The 18,755-nt window shown below is 37.1% G+C and overlaps 1 protein-coding gene across 1 annotated transcript; it reads left to right on the plus strand.

Moving 5' to 3' along the window:
- Positions 1–15,327: 15,327 nt before the first annotated feature.
- LOC101523296 (serine-threonine kinase receptor-associated protein-like) lies at positions 15,328–16,523 on the plus strand. Its single transcript, XM_012928342.2, has one exon. It carries the CDS (start codon positions 15,430–15,432, stop codon positions 16,480–16,482), a length of 1,053 nt encoding a protein of 350 aa, XP_012783796.2. The 5' UTR covers positions 15,328–15,429; the 3' UTR covers positions 16,483–16,523.
- The last annotated feature ends 2,232 nt before the right edge of the window (positions 16,524–18,755 follow it).

The following is an 18,755-nucleotide window of genomic DNA, read 5'->3' on the forward strand; positions in this document are numbered from 1 at the left end:
AATGGACTAAGATTGCAACAAACACCAGATATTCCTAAGAGGCTTTGGTCTACTTACAAATATATTCCAGGAAATGAGGATATTAGTCCCTATATTTTAGTTTTCCTGAAATCCTACAGGAAAAAATTTCTCCAGTTCTTTGCCAAGGTTCTTGCTCCATCCCAACTCTATCCATCTTTACAGATTAGAAACATTCTCTCCTTCTGTAACCAAAAAAAAAAAAAAAAAAAAAAAAAAAAAAAAAAAAAATTGCTCTGGATAGAATTTGTTCTTTTTAAAAATCTAATAATTTATTGTTAAAAAATCTGTGCTCTAGAATTTTCATGTGTAAATCACAGCAGTGGCAGAAAGGAGAGGGTTTTTGCTTTGTTTTGTCTTGTTTTGTCTTGTTTTGTTTTGTTGTACTCCATCAATGAGCCCTGGTTCCAAAAAGAAAATAAAACAAAGAAATGAGAACAAAAACAAAACTCTTATCTTTAGTCTGTCTTCATGTTAAGAATTTTGAAAACTGCAGTCCAACTAAGGACTTTCTTCACTAATTATTATGTTCTATTTTTAAAATAAAACAGCAAATGGTATTGATTCCAGGAATGCGTACGCAGTAGTGCAAAAAGCAGAAACTAAGGATTATAAAAAATATTGGATATGTTACTAGTGATTTTAATTCTCTCAAATGATTGTCTTTGCATCTATTGAGACTATCATAAAGCTGTAGTACTTCATACAAATATGCTAAAGTATATCCATTGATTTTTGAAAAGTTGTTTTCTTGTTTTTAAAGATTTATTTATTTTTATCGGAAAAGTCGACTTTACAGAAATCAGAAACAGAAAGATCTTCCATCCACTGATTCACTTCCCAAGTGGCCACAACAGTTGGAGCTGAGCTGATCCCTAGTCAGTAGCTTGGTCTGGGTCTCTCCTGTGCATGCAGTTGCCTAAACTTCTACCATCGTCCAGGGCTTTCTCAGGCTGTAAGCAGGGAGCTAGACTGGACGTGGAGCAGCAGACTCAAACCAGTGCCCATATGGGATGCTGGCATTTGAAGGTGGAGGATTAGCCAGTCGAGCCATTGCATCAGCCCAACTTTTGAAATGTTAAGCCAACTTTATATTTCTACATGGGAGTAAATCCCAATATTTCATTATATATAGTATCTTTTTATGTGTTACTTGTCTCAATTCTTTATTTAGTTTAGGACATTTGTCTCTGTGTTTATTTTTAATTTTCACAGCAACCTAAGTCTGGTTTTGTTATTTTTCCTCTTACAAATGAGGGATCTAAGGCCTACCGATATTATTCAGCAATTTACTCAAGGTCATGCAACAAGAAAATGCAGTTCCTAGACTTTTACTCAGGTGTATCTGATTCTAAAACTTAGACTCATTCAACTAAACTACACATAAACCAGCATTTTCTGGTTCTAGATGAATCAAGTTCTGATTCATCTGAGAATGTTCTCCCCAATCTATTACCCGATGTATTCTCATAATTTGAGAGTGTCAGAGAACTGGAAGAAAGAATGTTCAATGTAACCATGGGGCTCTGGAAATACTGAACCCTGATTCTGCCGCTGAACTAATCATGGGATTTAAATCTGAATGTACAATAGAACATACAAACAGTAAGACGTCTGATTTCCAGTTCAGCAGACAAGAAGTTTAACAATTATCACTCCCTCCTAATAACAAATAAAAATTCAAAGATAAAATGTAACACCTCTTAGATTCAACAGAAAAATGGAGTTTTAGGACAAAACACCCTTAAACAGGGTGAGGCAGAGAGGCTGATACAGAGAAGCTTTCCTGAGAATCAGTACTGGACAGAAAGATGCCCAGCAAATATCACAAACTCAAGGGTGACAACCAGAAAGGCATCTCTCTCTCTGTCTATAGCTTTGTCTTTCAAATGAACAAATCTCTTCCAAAAGAAAGAAAGAAAAGCTTCTGTTCTGTGGAAAAACAATGTAAAAAATAGTGGGAACAGAATCCAAAGACTAGAGGAAATCATTTGCAGAAGGCATATCTGACAAAGGACGGACTTTAAAAGCATGTGATGCCATGGTAAAAACTTGGGGGGGGGGAAGAAGGAGCAGGATAGGGGCAGAAATAGTACTGTGCTTCCAAAACTGTATTGTGAAATATATGACATTTGTTCATTTTATATGAATAAAATAATTTTCAAAGAAATCATACCAAAAAATATTAAGCTCAACACTAATAAAAAATAGTAGAAACATCTAAGAAGATACAACAACAGATATAATAAACAGCAAATAAGTATATAAACCAATGCTCAATATCATCCGTAATTAGGAAATGACAAATCAAAACAACAGTGTGACATCACCACACAGCTATTCAAACAGCTGAAACCCAAAACGCTGACAACACCAAATGTCCACAAAGATACAGAGGACAGGGAATCCTCAGTCGCTGTTGATTGCAGTGCAGTGCAGTCACTTGGGAAGACATTCTGGCGATTTCTCACAAAATACACACATATTCACCATATAGTCCAACTAATGCACCTTAGTATTTACACAAATTGGAAGCATGTCCATGCAAAAACTTCCACATAAAATTTATAAAAGATTTATTCATACTTTCCAAAATTTGTAAAACTTAAAAATGTCCTTGAGTAAATAAGTAGATAAACAAACTATAACATTTCCAGGTAACAGAATAGCTTTCAGAGCTAATGTTATAATGAAAAAAGACAATTGATCAAAATAAGTCAGCGGAAAGACTCTACAGAATGTGTGATTGCAGTTCTCTGATGTAATAGGAAAGGGGGGAAAAGGGAGACAACAAAATGATCAGAGTTTGGGGAAATAGAGAATCAACAGAGAGAGCACAGAAAATTTTTAGGACAATAAATTTACTCTGCAAGATTCTGTAACAATAAATACATGTACACATTTGTCACAACCCAGAAAATGAGCAACACCAAGCATCAATCCTATTCCAAAATATTTACTTGAAGTGATCATGATGCACCAGTATTGGTTCATCAGCTCTAACAAACACATCACTGTGGTATAAGATGGCCACAGACTAGGAGGTGGTCTGTGTATTGAGGCAGAAATTACACAGGGAATCCCTGTGATCCTCTTCCCACTAGGTTTTATTCATAACTAGATTTTTTTAAATATTTTCTACTGGTTCATTACATTTGTGCTAGCTAGAATTGCCAGTTGCCCCTTCTTCCTGTAAAATGGATTTCCTGTCCCAATGTATTTCTCCTTTGCTTAATGTCTTATATTCGTTTTCTAGGTTTTGTTCTAAAAATTTTCACTTAATTTAGCAGAAATATTTTCCCATCCTTATGTTTGAGCCAGTACTGCATTTTCCCAGTTGCCCCTAATTCATACTTGATAATCTAGTGGTTAGTCTACATTCCTGCATGGGGCTTACAGAATTCAGGTTAATCTCTGTATAAGAGTTCAATGCAAAGCATTAGAACCTATTCTAGGTTTTATGATTGTTATTAGTCCAACCTGTGTTACCTTTCTTGTTTTTATTTTCTTATTAATTTTATTTCATCATTAATCCACTCAAAAGATTCAGCTTAATTCTATTAATTCTAATCTTTTTTTAATTTTCTTATTCTCATATTATCCTTATCTGGCATTTAAAACTCTGTTCTGACTGACAAACCAAAAGGTCACTTAAATCTAAAATAATGTTGCCATATGTGTAATTAGGAACAATAATAGTCGCAGCATTTTGATGTTCAATCTAAATTTCTCTTCTTCCTCATTTTGGATTGGTGTATGTAAGTCTAATATATTTTCTTACATTATATTACATTATATATGAAATCATATATAACATAATATGTAAAATCATTGTACATACCTTTGTTAGTTTAACTTTTCAAGGCACTGATAACCACAATAGCTAATACTCATGTGTCACAAAGTCATTATTTCATTGGTAAAGATCGATCATCAGCAATGCTAGCCTTATAAAACAAGGAAAATCATAAATATTCCAACAGTTTAGTGTTGGCAGCAGGTTGAGTAAGGCTCTTAGTCTCGTTGATTGCTTCCCAAAAGAACAGTTTGGGTTTTCTTTAAGATTTATAGAGGTAATTTATAGAGAGGTAATTTGTAAAGACAGATGTATAGAGAGAGAAGCAGAGACAGAGAGATAGAGGGAGCTCTTTTATGCACTGGTTTACTTCCCAAATGATTGCAATGGCTGGAGCCGAATATATCCAAAACCAGGAGCCAGGAACTTCTTCCAGATCCCCCATGAACATGCTAGGGCTCAAAGACTCTGCTCTTTTCCAAGACCATGAGCAGGAAGCTGAATAAAACAAACATCTGGGACATGAACCAGTACCAATATGGGATACCACACTACAGGTGGAGGATTAGTGTGCTATGCCACTCCGATCTTCTGAAAGACAAGTCTTCCAGTTCTCATATGCACCAACAACGGGAACTAGCTGAGAAAAAAAAATGTTGCTTAGTGATTTAATAATTGGTAGAAGTATAAATATAACATTTAACTTAAATATAACATTTTAACATGTTGAACAGCATCTAATTGAACCTTATTGTGTATTGTGTGTATGTATGCCTATGTGTGTGCAGCAGAGAAAAAGAGAATGTGGTCCAGTTAGGTGTTTATCTGCATAATTTAAAAATTGAGATGGTTGTCATTTTCAAAACAGTTTGCTACTTCACAAAACACTGAATTAAAATATCAACACAATTGTTTGATGATATTGTCAAATATTAAACTGTAGTATTTCATTTATGATTGCAAGTGCACACTATCTTGAGAATGACAAATTTGCTGAACTAGAGCTCATGTCAATCAGGCTGTTGGTAGACAAAAAGACACACTCAGAACAGTAATTGTCGGAGTTCTTTTCCAGTTAGATTTCAGGAAGAGAAAAATAATCTTCTCCGTCAGTTTAAAGGTTAGCTGTGAGGCTGTGCTGGGGTCCGTGCAGTGGGTGTGGATGACACGAAGGTGTGAAGAGAACAGCTCCCCTGTGTGGCAAGGCCGGGGGGGGGGGCTTCCAGCTGTTAGGCAAGGCCCAGCAGATTTCTCTGTGACCACCTTGACGCTGTTTCACCCCCTGGTTGCTTGGACACTCAAGCACCCCACTAAGAATTCTGTAATCTATTGAGGCATTGTTGTTTGCCCCTGTGACATGGTTCTTGCAACCGATGTGAGCTTGAGAGTTAATGTCACTGATAATGTCTTGGTGAGTGGGCCTTTGACAATTTACACACAGGAGCACAATTAAGCCCATGCCATTTTTGGACACCTTATTGGGTACTTAACCATTGCCTCAGAATTTGGCCGACATGTAGCACTCCTTCTGGGAAGGGGCTTGAAAATATCCTAAATATCAATGCAAGTGATGGGAGTGAGAGCTGAAACTGCTATGGCAATAAATACAGTTATTGTTATCTCAAAGGCTAACCTGTTTTTGCAATTTTTCAGAATATAGAAAATGTAATTGTTTTAGCCACTTTTATAATTTTAGCTAGAGGAATTAAGGATACTTTTATTAAAGAAAAATGCTTTTGATTATTGTTTCATTGTTTATGGGGTTGTAGAGTCTATAGTTGTAGAGGGATTTTATATTTGACATTTCTGTTTTAGATTTTAGGTTTTTTTCCCTTGTAACCTATTTTCCCATTAAATAATGGGTAAATTGTAGAAATAGAAATGTGGTAGGAATGTACTACTAATTAGCAGGTAATCGCATGTGCCTTGGCCTTGGAGTCCTGGTTGTTGCTCCATGGCTACTGTTGAAGAATAAATAATGGCTTGCCTTGAAGAATATGAACACACTACTTTGCAGCATTATCTACTTTGCAGAATTATCTTTAAGGGCACCTGCTTAGCCCTGAAGTGCAGATGGAGTGACCAAATGTCTGTACATGTCCCCTTAGTCTTGAAGTAAAAATAGAATAATTAGTTGTTTGTGTAGAAGCTTGTGAGGTGTCTGAGCAAATAAAAAGGACAGCTTTTTCTTGGGCTGTTGTGGGAACGCACCAAGTGTCAGTGTCTGTGTCAGCGTCTGTGTCTTTCTTTATCGCCGATCGCCAACTCCACGCACCCTTCCTGAGCTCCGAACTCGGCCGGAGCTGGACTCCGGCAAGGCTGTGATGCCATCTTTTCCTGAACCTATCAGTTTTTTGCATTCCGACCTCCACCTTGAAAACTGAGGCATGACTCAAGTTACATACCAGAACATCTATGTTATAGACTGTAAATCACCTTCCAGTTCTTACATATACCTCCTGAGACGCTGCCTCACATGTTTCACCCTGTATGGATAACAAACAGCTCTAGGGATGGTCCAGAATAAAGATCAGGAATATATTTTTGTCATTGAACTCTCAAAACTTATGGTCTGTCTGAAAAGAAATGTCATTATCTCATTAGGTCCTGTTATGCTTTGCCTTATATTTAGCTCAAGAACATCTTGAAAGTAACTATACAGCTGCCAGGTTTCCAATGAGGCAACCACCAGGTTTGTCGAGTTTTATTGTTATTATTCTTGTTGTTTTTGTCTTAGAGTAATTTTGTAGTCATTCAGCGTGTCTTCTTCTCCAAGCATTGCATTCAGATCCTATGACCTTACTTCCATCCAATCCAAGTCTAGGAGACGTATTCCACAGTTCAAAGATAATTATTTATTTTGTAGACACACAAGCTACACCCATTTGAAAAGCCAATATGTATAAAATCAAATATACATGGTTGATGGAATTTTTGTGAGAATCACAGATGGATTCATTGGTGAGGTATCTATGTCCGGTTCAGTTACGTCTGATGGAGCTCAGGTTAGCTAAGCAGAGCTAACCGAGTTCCCAGATGCTCAGCTCACAAACTACTCAAACACCAAATCATTTATCTCATGTTCTAATTGATTACCTCTATCCAGATGATATCAGCCTTTTAAGAACAGAACTAGGGCTGAATGGAATAATATAAATAACAAGTGCTTAGATGATGATTTCCCAAAACTATTATGTACAAGTAACTTTCTAGAACTTTTCAGCCTTCTGTGTTTTAATGTCCATTCCAGGCCCAGGTCCAAACCCAATAGGAAAATTAGACCAGAACATATAACTACATATTTTGCCTTTTTTATTGATCCTTAATATAATGAAATAAATAGGAATGATAAGGAGGAAGCACGACTCACATCCCACCTTTCACGAAAAATTTAATCTTGTAGTATATAATTCTAATTCCTGCTAGTCATTTCATGATGTAAGTTGCTCTTCAATCATCCTCTGACTTTCCCTGAAGGAGAGCTATTTTAACATACGTGGCTCAATTCTCTGGGATATTTAGTTTATGTCTCATGTATCCCCTAATATGATTGTCATCAACTGTAGCATGCAAAGCTCAGGAATGAAGGATGATATACGGCAGTAACTCCAGCAGGTAAACAACTCTGATATTTTCCCCTTTGTTCATCTGGTTTGTGTGTTCATGTGGTGCCAGGTGGATTTAGTCTTATATTTTCTTCCTCTCTGTTAAGTCTGGCCAATCTAGCTTTTTTTTCTAATATACTTACAAAACTTACTTTATTTCTATCAGATAAGTTTAAGGCCTTTCCATTCTACTAAAGTAGTCATTTCCCCTAAATGTCCTTGCTGAGGAACACAATATAGAAACTTCTAAAATTCTGTCACTAATTGAGCACCCATCATTATATCTGCATGTGTGTGACTAGTCTAGAAAAAAAGGATTATGCTTTTTTTTTTTTAAACGAGTAGAATGGTCTTCAAATCTGTTTTTAATGTCTCAATTTGTTAAATGACAAATTTTCTAAAATTGTGAGAGTGAGGTTAGTGAGACAACAGATCTAATATCATAGGTTTAAGATTTTACAGGTTACAAACAGGGAATTCAGTGAAAAACACTGACCTCTACTTTTCCATTTCTGAATGTGATATCTACCTTCTGTCTTCATCCTTTGGCTCTGTCAAGTTCTTGTTTTTCTTTTTCCAGAGAAGTCAGGATATAACTGATAGTTAAAGGATTCCTTTGTACAATTTTTTTTCTGAATTGTATCCAGGTTGTGAGAGGAATGGGTGAGGGTATTTCTGGACCTGGATGTATTCTGCTGACATAAATATTCACTGAGATGTGTTCATCTAACAGTGTTTTCAGATGACATAGTCTGTAACATTGTTGACATTCCAATCTGATGCTTGGTCATAAAGTCCACACTGACATTGAACTCTTTTACTTGTCCTGAGTGCAAACAATCCCAGAGACCAAAACTTCTAGAAGTTCCTGTCTGCTCTACCTAGTCCTGCTAGAGTTAGAAAGTAAGTTGCAGGGACAATGGGGGAAGAACTCCTTTATGGAGACATTGCCATCTAAGCAGAATATTTTGTTTATACAGTGACAAATTCAAGTAACAAAAGCATCTCTTGACAAATAAATTGACAGTTTAACTTTTAAAAAGTGTTTGTGTGTGTGTGTGTGTGTGTGTGTGTGTGTGTGTGATGCCTAGAGCTTTAAGATGCAGATGAATACTGTGGATCACCAAGAGAAGTGTGTGTGTCAATGTAGCATACACTTTACTGGAGCAGAGTGTTTGGAATAAGTGTTTCCTGAAATACTGCTTGGGAGACATTATTTCAAAATGCTATGCAATTAATGACCTGCTGTTGAGGTTTGTTAAATCACCAACACAGACAAGGACACACAGTCCAGGGTGGGAAGCTGGCTTGATTTGTGTCTGAGAATTTGATAGTTCATTTAAATTCATTTTCTTTCCTTATGACTCCTATCAAGACAGGGTACTGTTATTTTTTAAATAAGGCTGAAAGGGGAAGGTGTGTTTTGGAAATAATACCAGACGGGAAGTGTGGCTTCTAGTCCTAATTTTTCCCCTAACTACTACCTTGGTCAATTCCCTTCACATCTCAGTGCCTCGGTTTCTTCATTGTATCCTTGGAAATGTAGAGGAAAGCGGAAAGCGAGGCTTAATTTCCTCTTGACTCTCAGGTAAGAGATTGCTCCCAGTGCATCAGCTGCAAGAGGCATTAACACAGGCAAATGCCTATGTAGATATTGCGTTAAACCAACATTCAGTCCTTTCACAACTGTAATTTAATTTGATCCTGGGAAAAGCCAACAATATAGACCAGGAATTATTATTTCACTTTATATTTTGTGGATGACAAAACTAATTTTCAGTTGGTTTTGTTTGTTTTTTTGTGTTTTGTTTTGTTTTGTTTTGTTTTGTTTTTTGAGGTCAAGCAACTGTTAAGTGACAGAATTGGGCTTGAACTCTGACCTTCCAATTTAGAGTTTCATGTTTTTGGTGGTACAATATTTCCTTGCTATTATGAAGCCCTAGCAGAGACTAATTTAGCTACATGCTCCTTTGCTGCCAGACAATCACTCTAGGGAAAGCAGTACTCATTATTTTTCTGAAGGGAAAACACAATGTTAACTCAGACAACATAATAATTTTATGGTTTGGATAAAAAAAAAACCTTTGCTCTTGTCAAATTCAATTTATATCACCAGACTAAATAAAAATTTTATGTACTGGGTGATGGAAAAAATAGAGAGAAAGTGTCGTGAGTGGACTCACTTAAATTATCTCCCATTTGAATGAGTTCATTTCCCAGAGAGAGTTTCATCAGGCTTTTTAATTAAGAGCAAATTGTTCATCTAGAGTCAGTAATTTGCCAATGACCTCTTCTTAACACTCCCATCTAAGGTGGCGGAAATAACAATGAGACTTTCAAATTAAAAACATCATGCTCCCAAATATATGGAGCCCTTCATTTCAGTAATAGAAACAGGCAAAGAAGATGACTTCAGAACATGGTTACATTTTAACCATATTTCTTACCTAAGAAATAGGCTCAGAGATGTTTAAGTTGTCTTAAGTTCCATAGGAAGTTATATTAAAGATGGAACACATTCAGTAATAAGTGCATGTGTGCAACTAGTATATGTTTGTGTATGTACACACACACACACACACATATCCAATTCTCCACATTACATGAGTATCAGGGAAATGGAAAAAGGATACTCCCTACATTAAGAGGATCTGTTACAGTGGAAAGTGAAAGCGAGGTGCAGGGGTAATATGGTGAGAGATTGAAAGAGGGGGAAGAATTTAATGAAAAACAGAAAGCATACAAGATACTTCCTCTTTTGAGTAAGCATATATTTATTTGTTCAGAAATAAGCATTTTGGGGAAAATAAGCAATATGAGATATGTAAGGGACTCTGAAGAACAAATTCTGTCAGTAAACTGTAGGAAATGAAAATAAAGAGGCTGGAGAAAGGAGACCTAGTGCAAAATATGAAGGAGTCGAACCTTTGTCCTGAGAACAAGGGCTAGCCAACCGGGATCCAGGAGAGATGGACTCAGACTAGTATATTAGAGCACATCGGTCTGTCAGAGATGCTGTTGATGGACAGTGAGGAGGAGGATGAAACTCGCGATCTGCATATGATGAGTTTCCAGGGTCAGTGGGGATATATGTAAGACAGAGTCCAGGAGAATTAGCTACAGCTATTGTCATCATCATGGTCTCTCTGACAGTGAACTGTACATATTTGCTACCACTGCTACATTTAAACTTCTGCTGCACAATTACCCAATACTATCATTTAGTCATTTTCAGTTATGTGAAAGGTGGAGAGATCAGAGAGAGAAAACAGGAAAACAGGATCAAAACAGGAGAACTCAATGCACATCTCCCATGGGAATGAAAGGCTACAGCAACTTGAGACTGCTTCTCAGGAGGAGTTTTGGCATGAAGACGGAATCAGGAACAGTCGGTACTCAAATTCCAGCACTCCAATATGAGATGCAGTTGTCGTAAACAATGCATTTACCACTCCACCAATAGAATCACTGTTATTTGATCAGCACTTTCTATGTAGCAAAAATTATACAAATAACTAACTTTTGTGTCCTAATTAATTACCATAATCCTCAAAGATAGGCACTTAGGTTGGCAATTATCATTAGGAGCAAGAGATGCAGAGTTAGGAAGACCTTGACAAAAACTGCAGAATCAAGCAGAAACCACAAGTTTCAAGGCAAATTCTATCATGTCCTGTACTCCAAGCCACAATGTGCAGCACAAACAACCTACATGTAAAGTATTTTGGCATTAACTCATTTGAACCCAAACATTTAAATTCCCATAGACACATGGGCTCCGAAGTCAAGACCACTAACTCCAGAAATCCAGCTGGTTCATCACCTCTAGCCTTGCCAATAATCATTAAGTTATACTCTGAAATTACTCCTTGAACAACTCTAACTGTGAAAACCCAGTAACTCTGATAAGTAATAATCAGAGAAAAGCAAAGTGAAACCACATTGTGACTTCATACTACACACTCATGAGGACAGCTACTGCTAAAAAAAAAAATAGAAAACATGTATCAAAAAGCATGAGAAAATATTGGAAATCTTTGGCTCTGTTGATAGGACTGTATGATGGTGGAAGCAGTGTGAAAAACAGTGTAAAGTTTCTCAAAAATGAAAACCAGTACGAGCAGCAAGTTCATTTCTGAGTATATATGTGCATACAAAGGTGTGTGATAGTAGAAGGTGAAAGAGATGCTTATATATTCCCATGTTCATAGTACCACTATTCACAATATTGATGAAAAGGTGACATAGGTAAACAGATAAAGAAAATAAATAGTGTCAGCCTTATAGCACAGGAGGTTAAGCCACCACCTGCGATAACTGGATTCCATCTGGAAACCAGTTTGAGATCCACCTGCCTTGCTACCCTTATCGTATACCTGGATAATTTCCTTGCTCCTGGCTTCAATCTAGCCCATCCCAGCGGCTGTGATCATTTGATGAGTGAAACCAACAGATGGAATATGTCTCTCTGTCTCTCCTTCCCTCTCTCTGTAGCTCTGCATTTCAAATATTTTTAAAATTACATATATATATATACTATATATATATAGTATATATATATACTATATATAGTGTGTGTATATATATATATATATATATATATATATATATATTATTCAGTCTTGTAAAAGAAGGAAATCCCTTCACATGTTACAACTAGGATAGAATTTGTGGGCCTCTGGCTAAGTGGAATAAGCCAAGTGCTAAAAACAAATACTGTATAATTCTACCTACTTACATTATCTCAATAATCTCTACTATCCACAGTTTCTAAATATCTAAACTAATCAGAGAAACAGAAAGTACAATGGTGGTTCCCAGAAGCTGGAGGAGGTGAGAAATGGGAGTTCCTGCTCAAGGTCTTCAGAACTATTATATAACAAACATGATACACTTAACACCAGTATAGCTGTACTCACCAGTACAGTTAAAATGGTTAAATTAGTAAACATATTATGAGGTCTTCTCTACCATATTAATTTTTTTAATTGCAGTCAGATATACAGAGAGGAGGAAAGATCGACAGGAAGATCTTCTTCCAATGACTCAATTTATAACCCCACATTTGAATAATCAGCAGGCTTCTCTGTGTCTGTGGGGATTCAGATACCACACCCAATAGACTACAAATTCCAAGCCCTCCAGAGCAGCCTCAGAAAGTACAGGCTTTGAAACCAGATATGTTAGAATCCTTCTGAGCTCTAGTTCTGATAGTTACTGAGAAATTGATGAAATGTTTCTGATCCTTTTTTCTTCACTATGGATTGGGCATAATGATACATATTTCATAAGGCTGTCATGATAATTAAATGAGGTAATAAATAGAAACATTTGGCGTAGTGCCTTCCACATAATAAGGATTACTTAACAGTGTAGCTGATAATACTACTGCAGCTCATTATTGTCATTCTTCCCTTCACTTCCTCCATTCTCATTGAAAAGTGAGAAGGATTCCTGTCCCATTTCCCCTAGAGTTTCCTCCCTACTTATATACTTAATCATCTATGAAGCTCCTACTAGGTGCCAGACTCTGAGGGAGGCACTGAAAAGGTCTTAAGAGATATTGATCCACAAAGGAGCTTTACCTTTGCTAGAAAAGGTTAATGTGCACCCAAATACTACAAAGAAATAAGCTTAAAGTGTGGAGTGGCTGAAGTGTTAAGGCTAGAGTGAACACAAGACCATCCAATGTCCCAGATTCCAAGTCAAACACCAAAAAATGTAGAATTGTTTTTAAACCATAGACAGCAAAGTTAATAATAATAATAATAATAAATAAGGATAAATTAATTTATTCTGGAAGACAGAAAGTAAACTGGAGAAGAAGGGCAAGATCAGAACCTACCAGCCTTATTCCTTCTTTCACAACACTTTTTTTTCCACAACACTTTAAAAAAATATATTTTCCTAAACTCACATTCTTGCTAGGAAAAGGATCCAGAAACAGTGTTGGGAATTTCCTTCCCTTTTCTCCCCCAAAAGATGGAAGGAGGAAAAGTAATACGTTTTTTATGTACCCAGTATTAACTTTACCTGTGATATCTCCTCACAGCATCTCTGTACAGCAGAGGCAGTGGTCTCATTTTACAAGAGAAAGGGGCTCAGAGATATTAAAAAGCCTGTCCTTTGACTCACAGATGGTAAGCCTAAGAACTTGGCCCATGCAACCTGTAATCTTGACCTTGAATGTGATGTAGGTGCTCCTTATTTAGAGGTAGCTTGTTTCTCTCAGTGCTTTAAAGAGAAATCACATCCAAGGCTTAATTTTCCAGAATTTTTTTCAAGTTGGAAAGCTATTACATTCAATTAAGCAAAGAATCTTGGATGTTCAAGTTTCTTAAGTTCTTATAACTAAATAAATAGAAAAGATTGCTGCTTTAAATACTGCAGTAATAAACTTTCTTTCAAAATAGTTGCTGAGGTGAGAAGTACAAATGGGCATTCTTACAAATCCATACTAGCATTCACTGTTCAATCTTTTTGCTGCTTTAGTGGTGGAAAAGATTAATATATCATTCAGTTACTACAAATTTTAATTTATTTCAAAGGTTCTGTTTCCTTTACAGTGTCAAATCAAGCAGCTCTATACAAGTGCTGTTCCATCACTGGAATAACACCCTTAGTGAACTTGTCAGTAGAATACCAAATGTGTAATCTGCAGCACAACTCACAACCATTTGGCCCTCATCATCTGGCTACCAACTTAAACTTCAGCTATGCTTCAAAGAAAAACCCATCCCTGATCTAATATCCTGGAAATTAGCCACCAATCAGCAGAAGTCCTGTCATTTTAGGATGCAGCATAAAGCAATCTTCCAGCACTATGTCATAAAAGTGGATATACAGCGACATAAACCATAGAATTTATTTTCAATAGTTGAGGTATGTTCTCAGCTCTACACAACTTCTAGAAACCTATATACACCATTGGTTAGATAGACTGTGAAGACGGTATGCAACATACGAAAACTTGGCAAACACAACGCAAATTGTCAGAGCTGAATGAAAAACTTCTCCAGTTTCTTCTTTCTCGCTCATGGACATCTACTTATCTATGCACAAGGAATAATAAGTCTTAAAAGAAACCGTAAGGTTCTTCCTACACAAGGAAAGTCATGTTAGTTTTAAGATAGGCAACTCACTGAGTAGAACTCCAAGAATTCATCTGATTTGAAGATTTTTTGAAACCTAAAAATAGAATGTTTTCATAGGGTGATACTGATGCATATATTCCACAGTACGCGCAGGTTTGGAGACAGTAATTAAGGAAAAAACACAAAATACTCAGCCATTGATAGTACATCAATGAAAAACCTTAAGACGATCTGGTCAGAATCAGTCCCTCATTTGAGAAAGCACAGAGACCATTTTACCATGCCATTAAAAATGATTTAATTAAAATATACTAGTTCTGAGTCAAAAAAGGTAAAATACGCATGAATGGACCAAATAAGTTTAAAGTACTCATCTTCAAAATTACCTAAGATCCCCTAGCACTCTTAGCCACTTACTTTCATTGTGCAATCAGAAAAGAACTTAGCACTAATAAATATCTAACGGAAGCAAAGTAAGACTTAAAATAGTGTAAAAATTAACAACTACCAGAACATTATTAATATCTTGCTTTCACAACAATTTTTTTTTCAGATTTCAGATGTCTGGCTGTGCATCAGCATCAAAGGCTGGGAAGTTATCCAACCTTATGTCAGAATTCTTAGAAGAGGCGTCGTCACTTCCTGCCCGCACCGGGGTGGACGGTGAGGATCGCGGGGGCGTCGGCGGGGCCGGCTGTCCGGTCCTTCCCCGGGGCCCTGCTCTCCTCCCTCCGTCCGTGTCCTGGCCTCTCGGCAGCCATCGCAGGCTCCCCGATCCCTCCCTCACCCCTTCCTGTCCGCGGTGCCTCGTTTCCGGCCCCCCGACCTCCGTGTGTCGGGGCGAGCAGCGGGGCCTTGCGGAGCCTGAAGAGACAAGGACGACCCTCCAGCCCAGCCCCGCTCCCCCGCCGCCGCCATGGCCATGAGGCAGACGCCGCTCACCTGCTCGGGCCACACGCGGCCTGTGGTGGATCTGGCCTTCAGCAGCATCACACCTTATGGCTATTTCTTAATCAGCGCTTGCAAAGATGGTAAGCCTATGGTACGCCAAGGAGATACCGGAGACTGGATTGGAACATTTTTGGGTCACAAAGGTGCTGTTTGGGGTGCAACGTTGAATAAGGATGCCACCAAAGCAGCCACAGCCGCTGCGGATTTCACAGCCAAAGTGTGGGATGCTGTTTCAGGAGATGAATTGGTGACCTTGGCACATAAACACATTGTCAAGACTGTGGATTTCACAGAGGATAGTAATTATTTGTTAACTGGTGGACAGGATAAACTGTTACGCATATATGATTTGAACAAACCTGAAGCAGAACCTAAGGAAATCAGTGGTCACACTTCTGGTATTAAAAAGGCTTTGTGGTGCAGTGAGGATAAACAGATTCTTTCAGCTGATGATAAGACTGTTCGCCTTTGGGATCATGCTACTATGACAGAAGTGAAATCTCTAAATTTTAATATGTCTGTTAGTAGTATGGAGTATATTCCTGAAGGAGAGATCTTGGTTATAACTTATGGACGATCTATTGCTTTTCATAGTGCAGTAAGTTTGGACCCAATTAAATCCTTCGAAGCTCCTGCAACTATCAATTCTGCATCTCTTCATCGTGAGAAAGAGTTTCTTGTTGCAGGTGGTGAAGATTTTAAACTTTATAAGTATGATTATAATAGTGGAAAAGAGTTAGAATCTTACAAAGGACACTTTGGTCCTATTCACTGTGTGAGATTTAGTCCTGATGGAGAGCTTTATGCCAGTGGCTCTGAAGATGGAACACTGAGGCTGTGGCAAACTGTAGTAGGAAAAACATACGGCCTTTGGAAATGTGTGCTTCCTGAAGACGACAGCGGAGAGTTGGCCAAGCCCAAGATCAATTTCCCAGAGACAGCGGAAGAGGAGCTAGAAGAAATTACCACAGAGAATTCAGATTCCATCTATTCTTCAACTCCTGAAGTTAAGGCCTGAGCATGAAGCATTTACCACAGATAATAAACAACATATGGACTAAGAAGTGTCTGCCTTCCAGAGTTACTCTCTGTTTAGGACAAACACAGCAGTAAATACTGGGGAAAACGAATTAGCTCGAATGCTGGAACAACTAACTTGGTGTTACCTGTAAGTGGAAACTCAAGAGTATCTGATGAAGGCAGGTGGAGTTATACTCTTATCATACAACAGCCTGTCGTCCTTTTTAATGAACATGTGCAAGCCAACATACCATTTCTCTTATTACAATTAGATTTCCTGTAGCTGTTTATGTTATTATGAAAAAGACAAATATATTGGCCTATTTTTCTGACTTTTCCCTTAAAACAGAATGTTTTTGTTTTTTCTTGGTTACTTGTAAAGAGGAGGGAATACAGGATAAAGTAACTGGTTTGATTTCCTTGTACCTGCTTTGGAACATCTAATTGTTTTTAGTTGTCAAAATAAAATGGCTCTAAAACAAAAAAAAAAAAAAGAATTCTTAGAAGATCACTGCTTTCAGATTGTTCCAACAGTCTTAAAATACATCAACTAAAGATGCAAATACATATCCTTTAGTCATACATAAAAATGAAAGTCATTTGTTCATCAGGATCAAATTTAATGTAAACAGAGAAATATCTTTAAATTGTTTACTATCAAACTCACCTATGTGCTCCTTAGTACTCATTTTCCAAGTCAGAGTTCACATTGGACATCTGGGAGACCTTGTCAATCTCTCCTACAACCTACAACATCATCTGTGGCAGTGATAAAAACAACTGAGTGACTGATGATGGTAAGTTGAACAAGTCTACTAACAAATCACATTTCACTGGGCTTCCCTTAGCTGCATTTTTCCAATACTACTTTCTTGTGTAAATTGAAGACTTGTGGCAAATCTTTTGGCACTATCTTTCCAGCATCATGTGCTCCCTTGACATCTGTTTCATGTGTTAGTAAGTATTATTTTTATTTATTTACTCTTGTTACTTTCCATAATAGCATTTTATAGGTGTAGATTCCTCCATCCACTTCCCCTCCTCATCCTCAAACCCCTACACTATTTTTACCCATATTATTTATAAAAGCATAGTCTGTAACAGTCACAAGTCCAACATTCTGCTATTTAAGTGTATTATGGCATTCTAGGTATAGGCAATGGCAGAAAATCAAGTATCAAATTGTCAAGGTATATTTAATAGTTTCATTTACTCAGGAGAGGAGATGCATACTGTAATAGTATGCTAGTCTCCAATACATAGTTCATTTAAGAGACTATATGTATATACATGTTTGCCAGTATATCAATTGATCTTTTATTTTACATAAAAGTTGTCTGATAGCTCAGAAAACATATGGTATTTAACCTTTTGGGATTGGCTTATTTCACTAAGCATAATGACCTCTAGTTGGGACCATTTTGCTGCAAATGGTAAAACTTCATTCTTTTTAATAGCTGAGTAGTATTCCAAAGAGTAGATTTACCACAGCTTCTTTATCCATTCCTCTTTCAACAGGAATTTGATTGTTTCCATGTCTTCATCACTGTAGATTGTGTTGCTATAAATATAAGATTATAGGTCACTTTCTTACTTCCTTTGGATATATTCCTAGGAGTGAAATAGCTGGGTCCTATGGTAGATCCCTTTTTCACTTGTTTGACCACTCCCAATACTGACTTCCATAATGTCTGCACTAGCCTACACTCCCATCAACAGTGAAGTTGGGTACATTACTGCATACATCCATGCGAGCAGGTGTTGTTACTAGAGTTCTGAATGTATATCAATCTCGCTGGAGTTAGGTGGAACTTCAATGTGCGTTTTATTTGAATTTCCCTAATAGCTAGGGAACCTGAGCATTTTTCATATATCTATTAGCCATTTGAATTGTTCCTTTGAAAAACTGCTGTTCATTTCTTTTACCCATTTCTTCACAGGTTTGTTTATTTTGTGGTGGTTGAGTTTCTGAAACTCTTTGTAAATCCTGGATAATAGTTCCCTATCTGTTTTGTAGTGCACAAAAGTTTCCCCCAATTCTGTAATTCTTACAACATTTTGTACTTTTGAACCTTATTATATCTATTACAGTAATTTGTGTTGAGTAATCCTTGATTTTATTCTTGTAATTATTTCATAATTCAAACAGCAATATATCCTAAAACAGAACAATATTAAAACTAGGCAGCCTGATAAACCAAAAATAATCTCTAAGGCATTCAAATGAAAGAAAAAGATGCATGCCCCTCATTTTAAGATCAATACTAGAAA

Source organism: Ochotona princeps, chromosome 4 (genome assembly GCF_030435755.1).
Source record: "Ochotona princeps isolate mOchPri1 chromosome 4, mOchPri1.hap1, whole genome shotgun sequence".
NCBI lineage: Eukaryota > Metazoa > Chordata > Mammalia > Lagomorpha > Ochotonidae > Ochotona > Ochotona princeps.

Excerpts from the sequence above, each read along its gene's own strand:
- LOC101523296 (XM_012928342.2), top strand. The coding sequence starts at position 15,430 with ATGGCCATGAGGCAGACGCCGCTCACCTGCTCGGGCCACACGCGGCCT.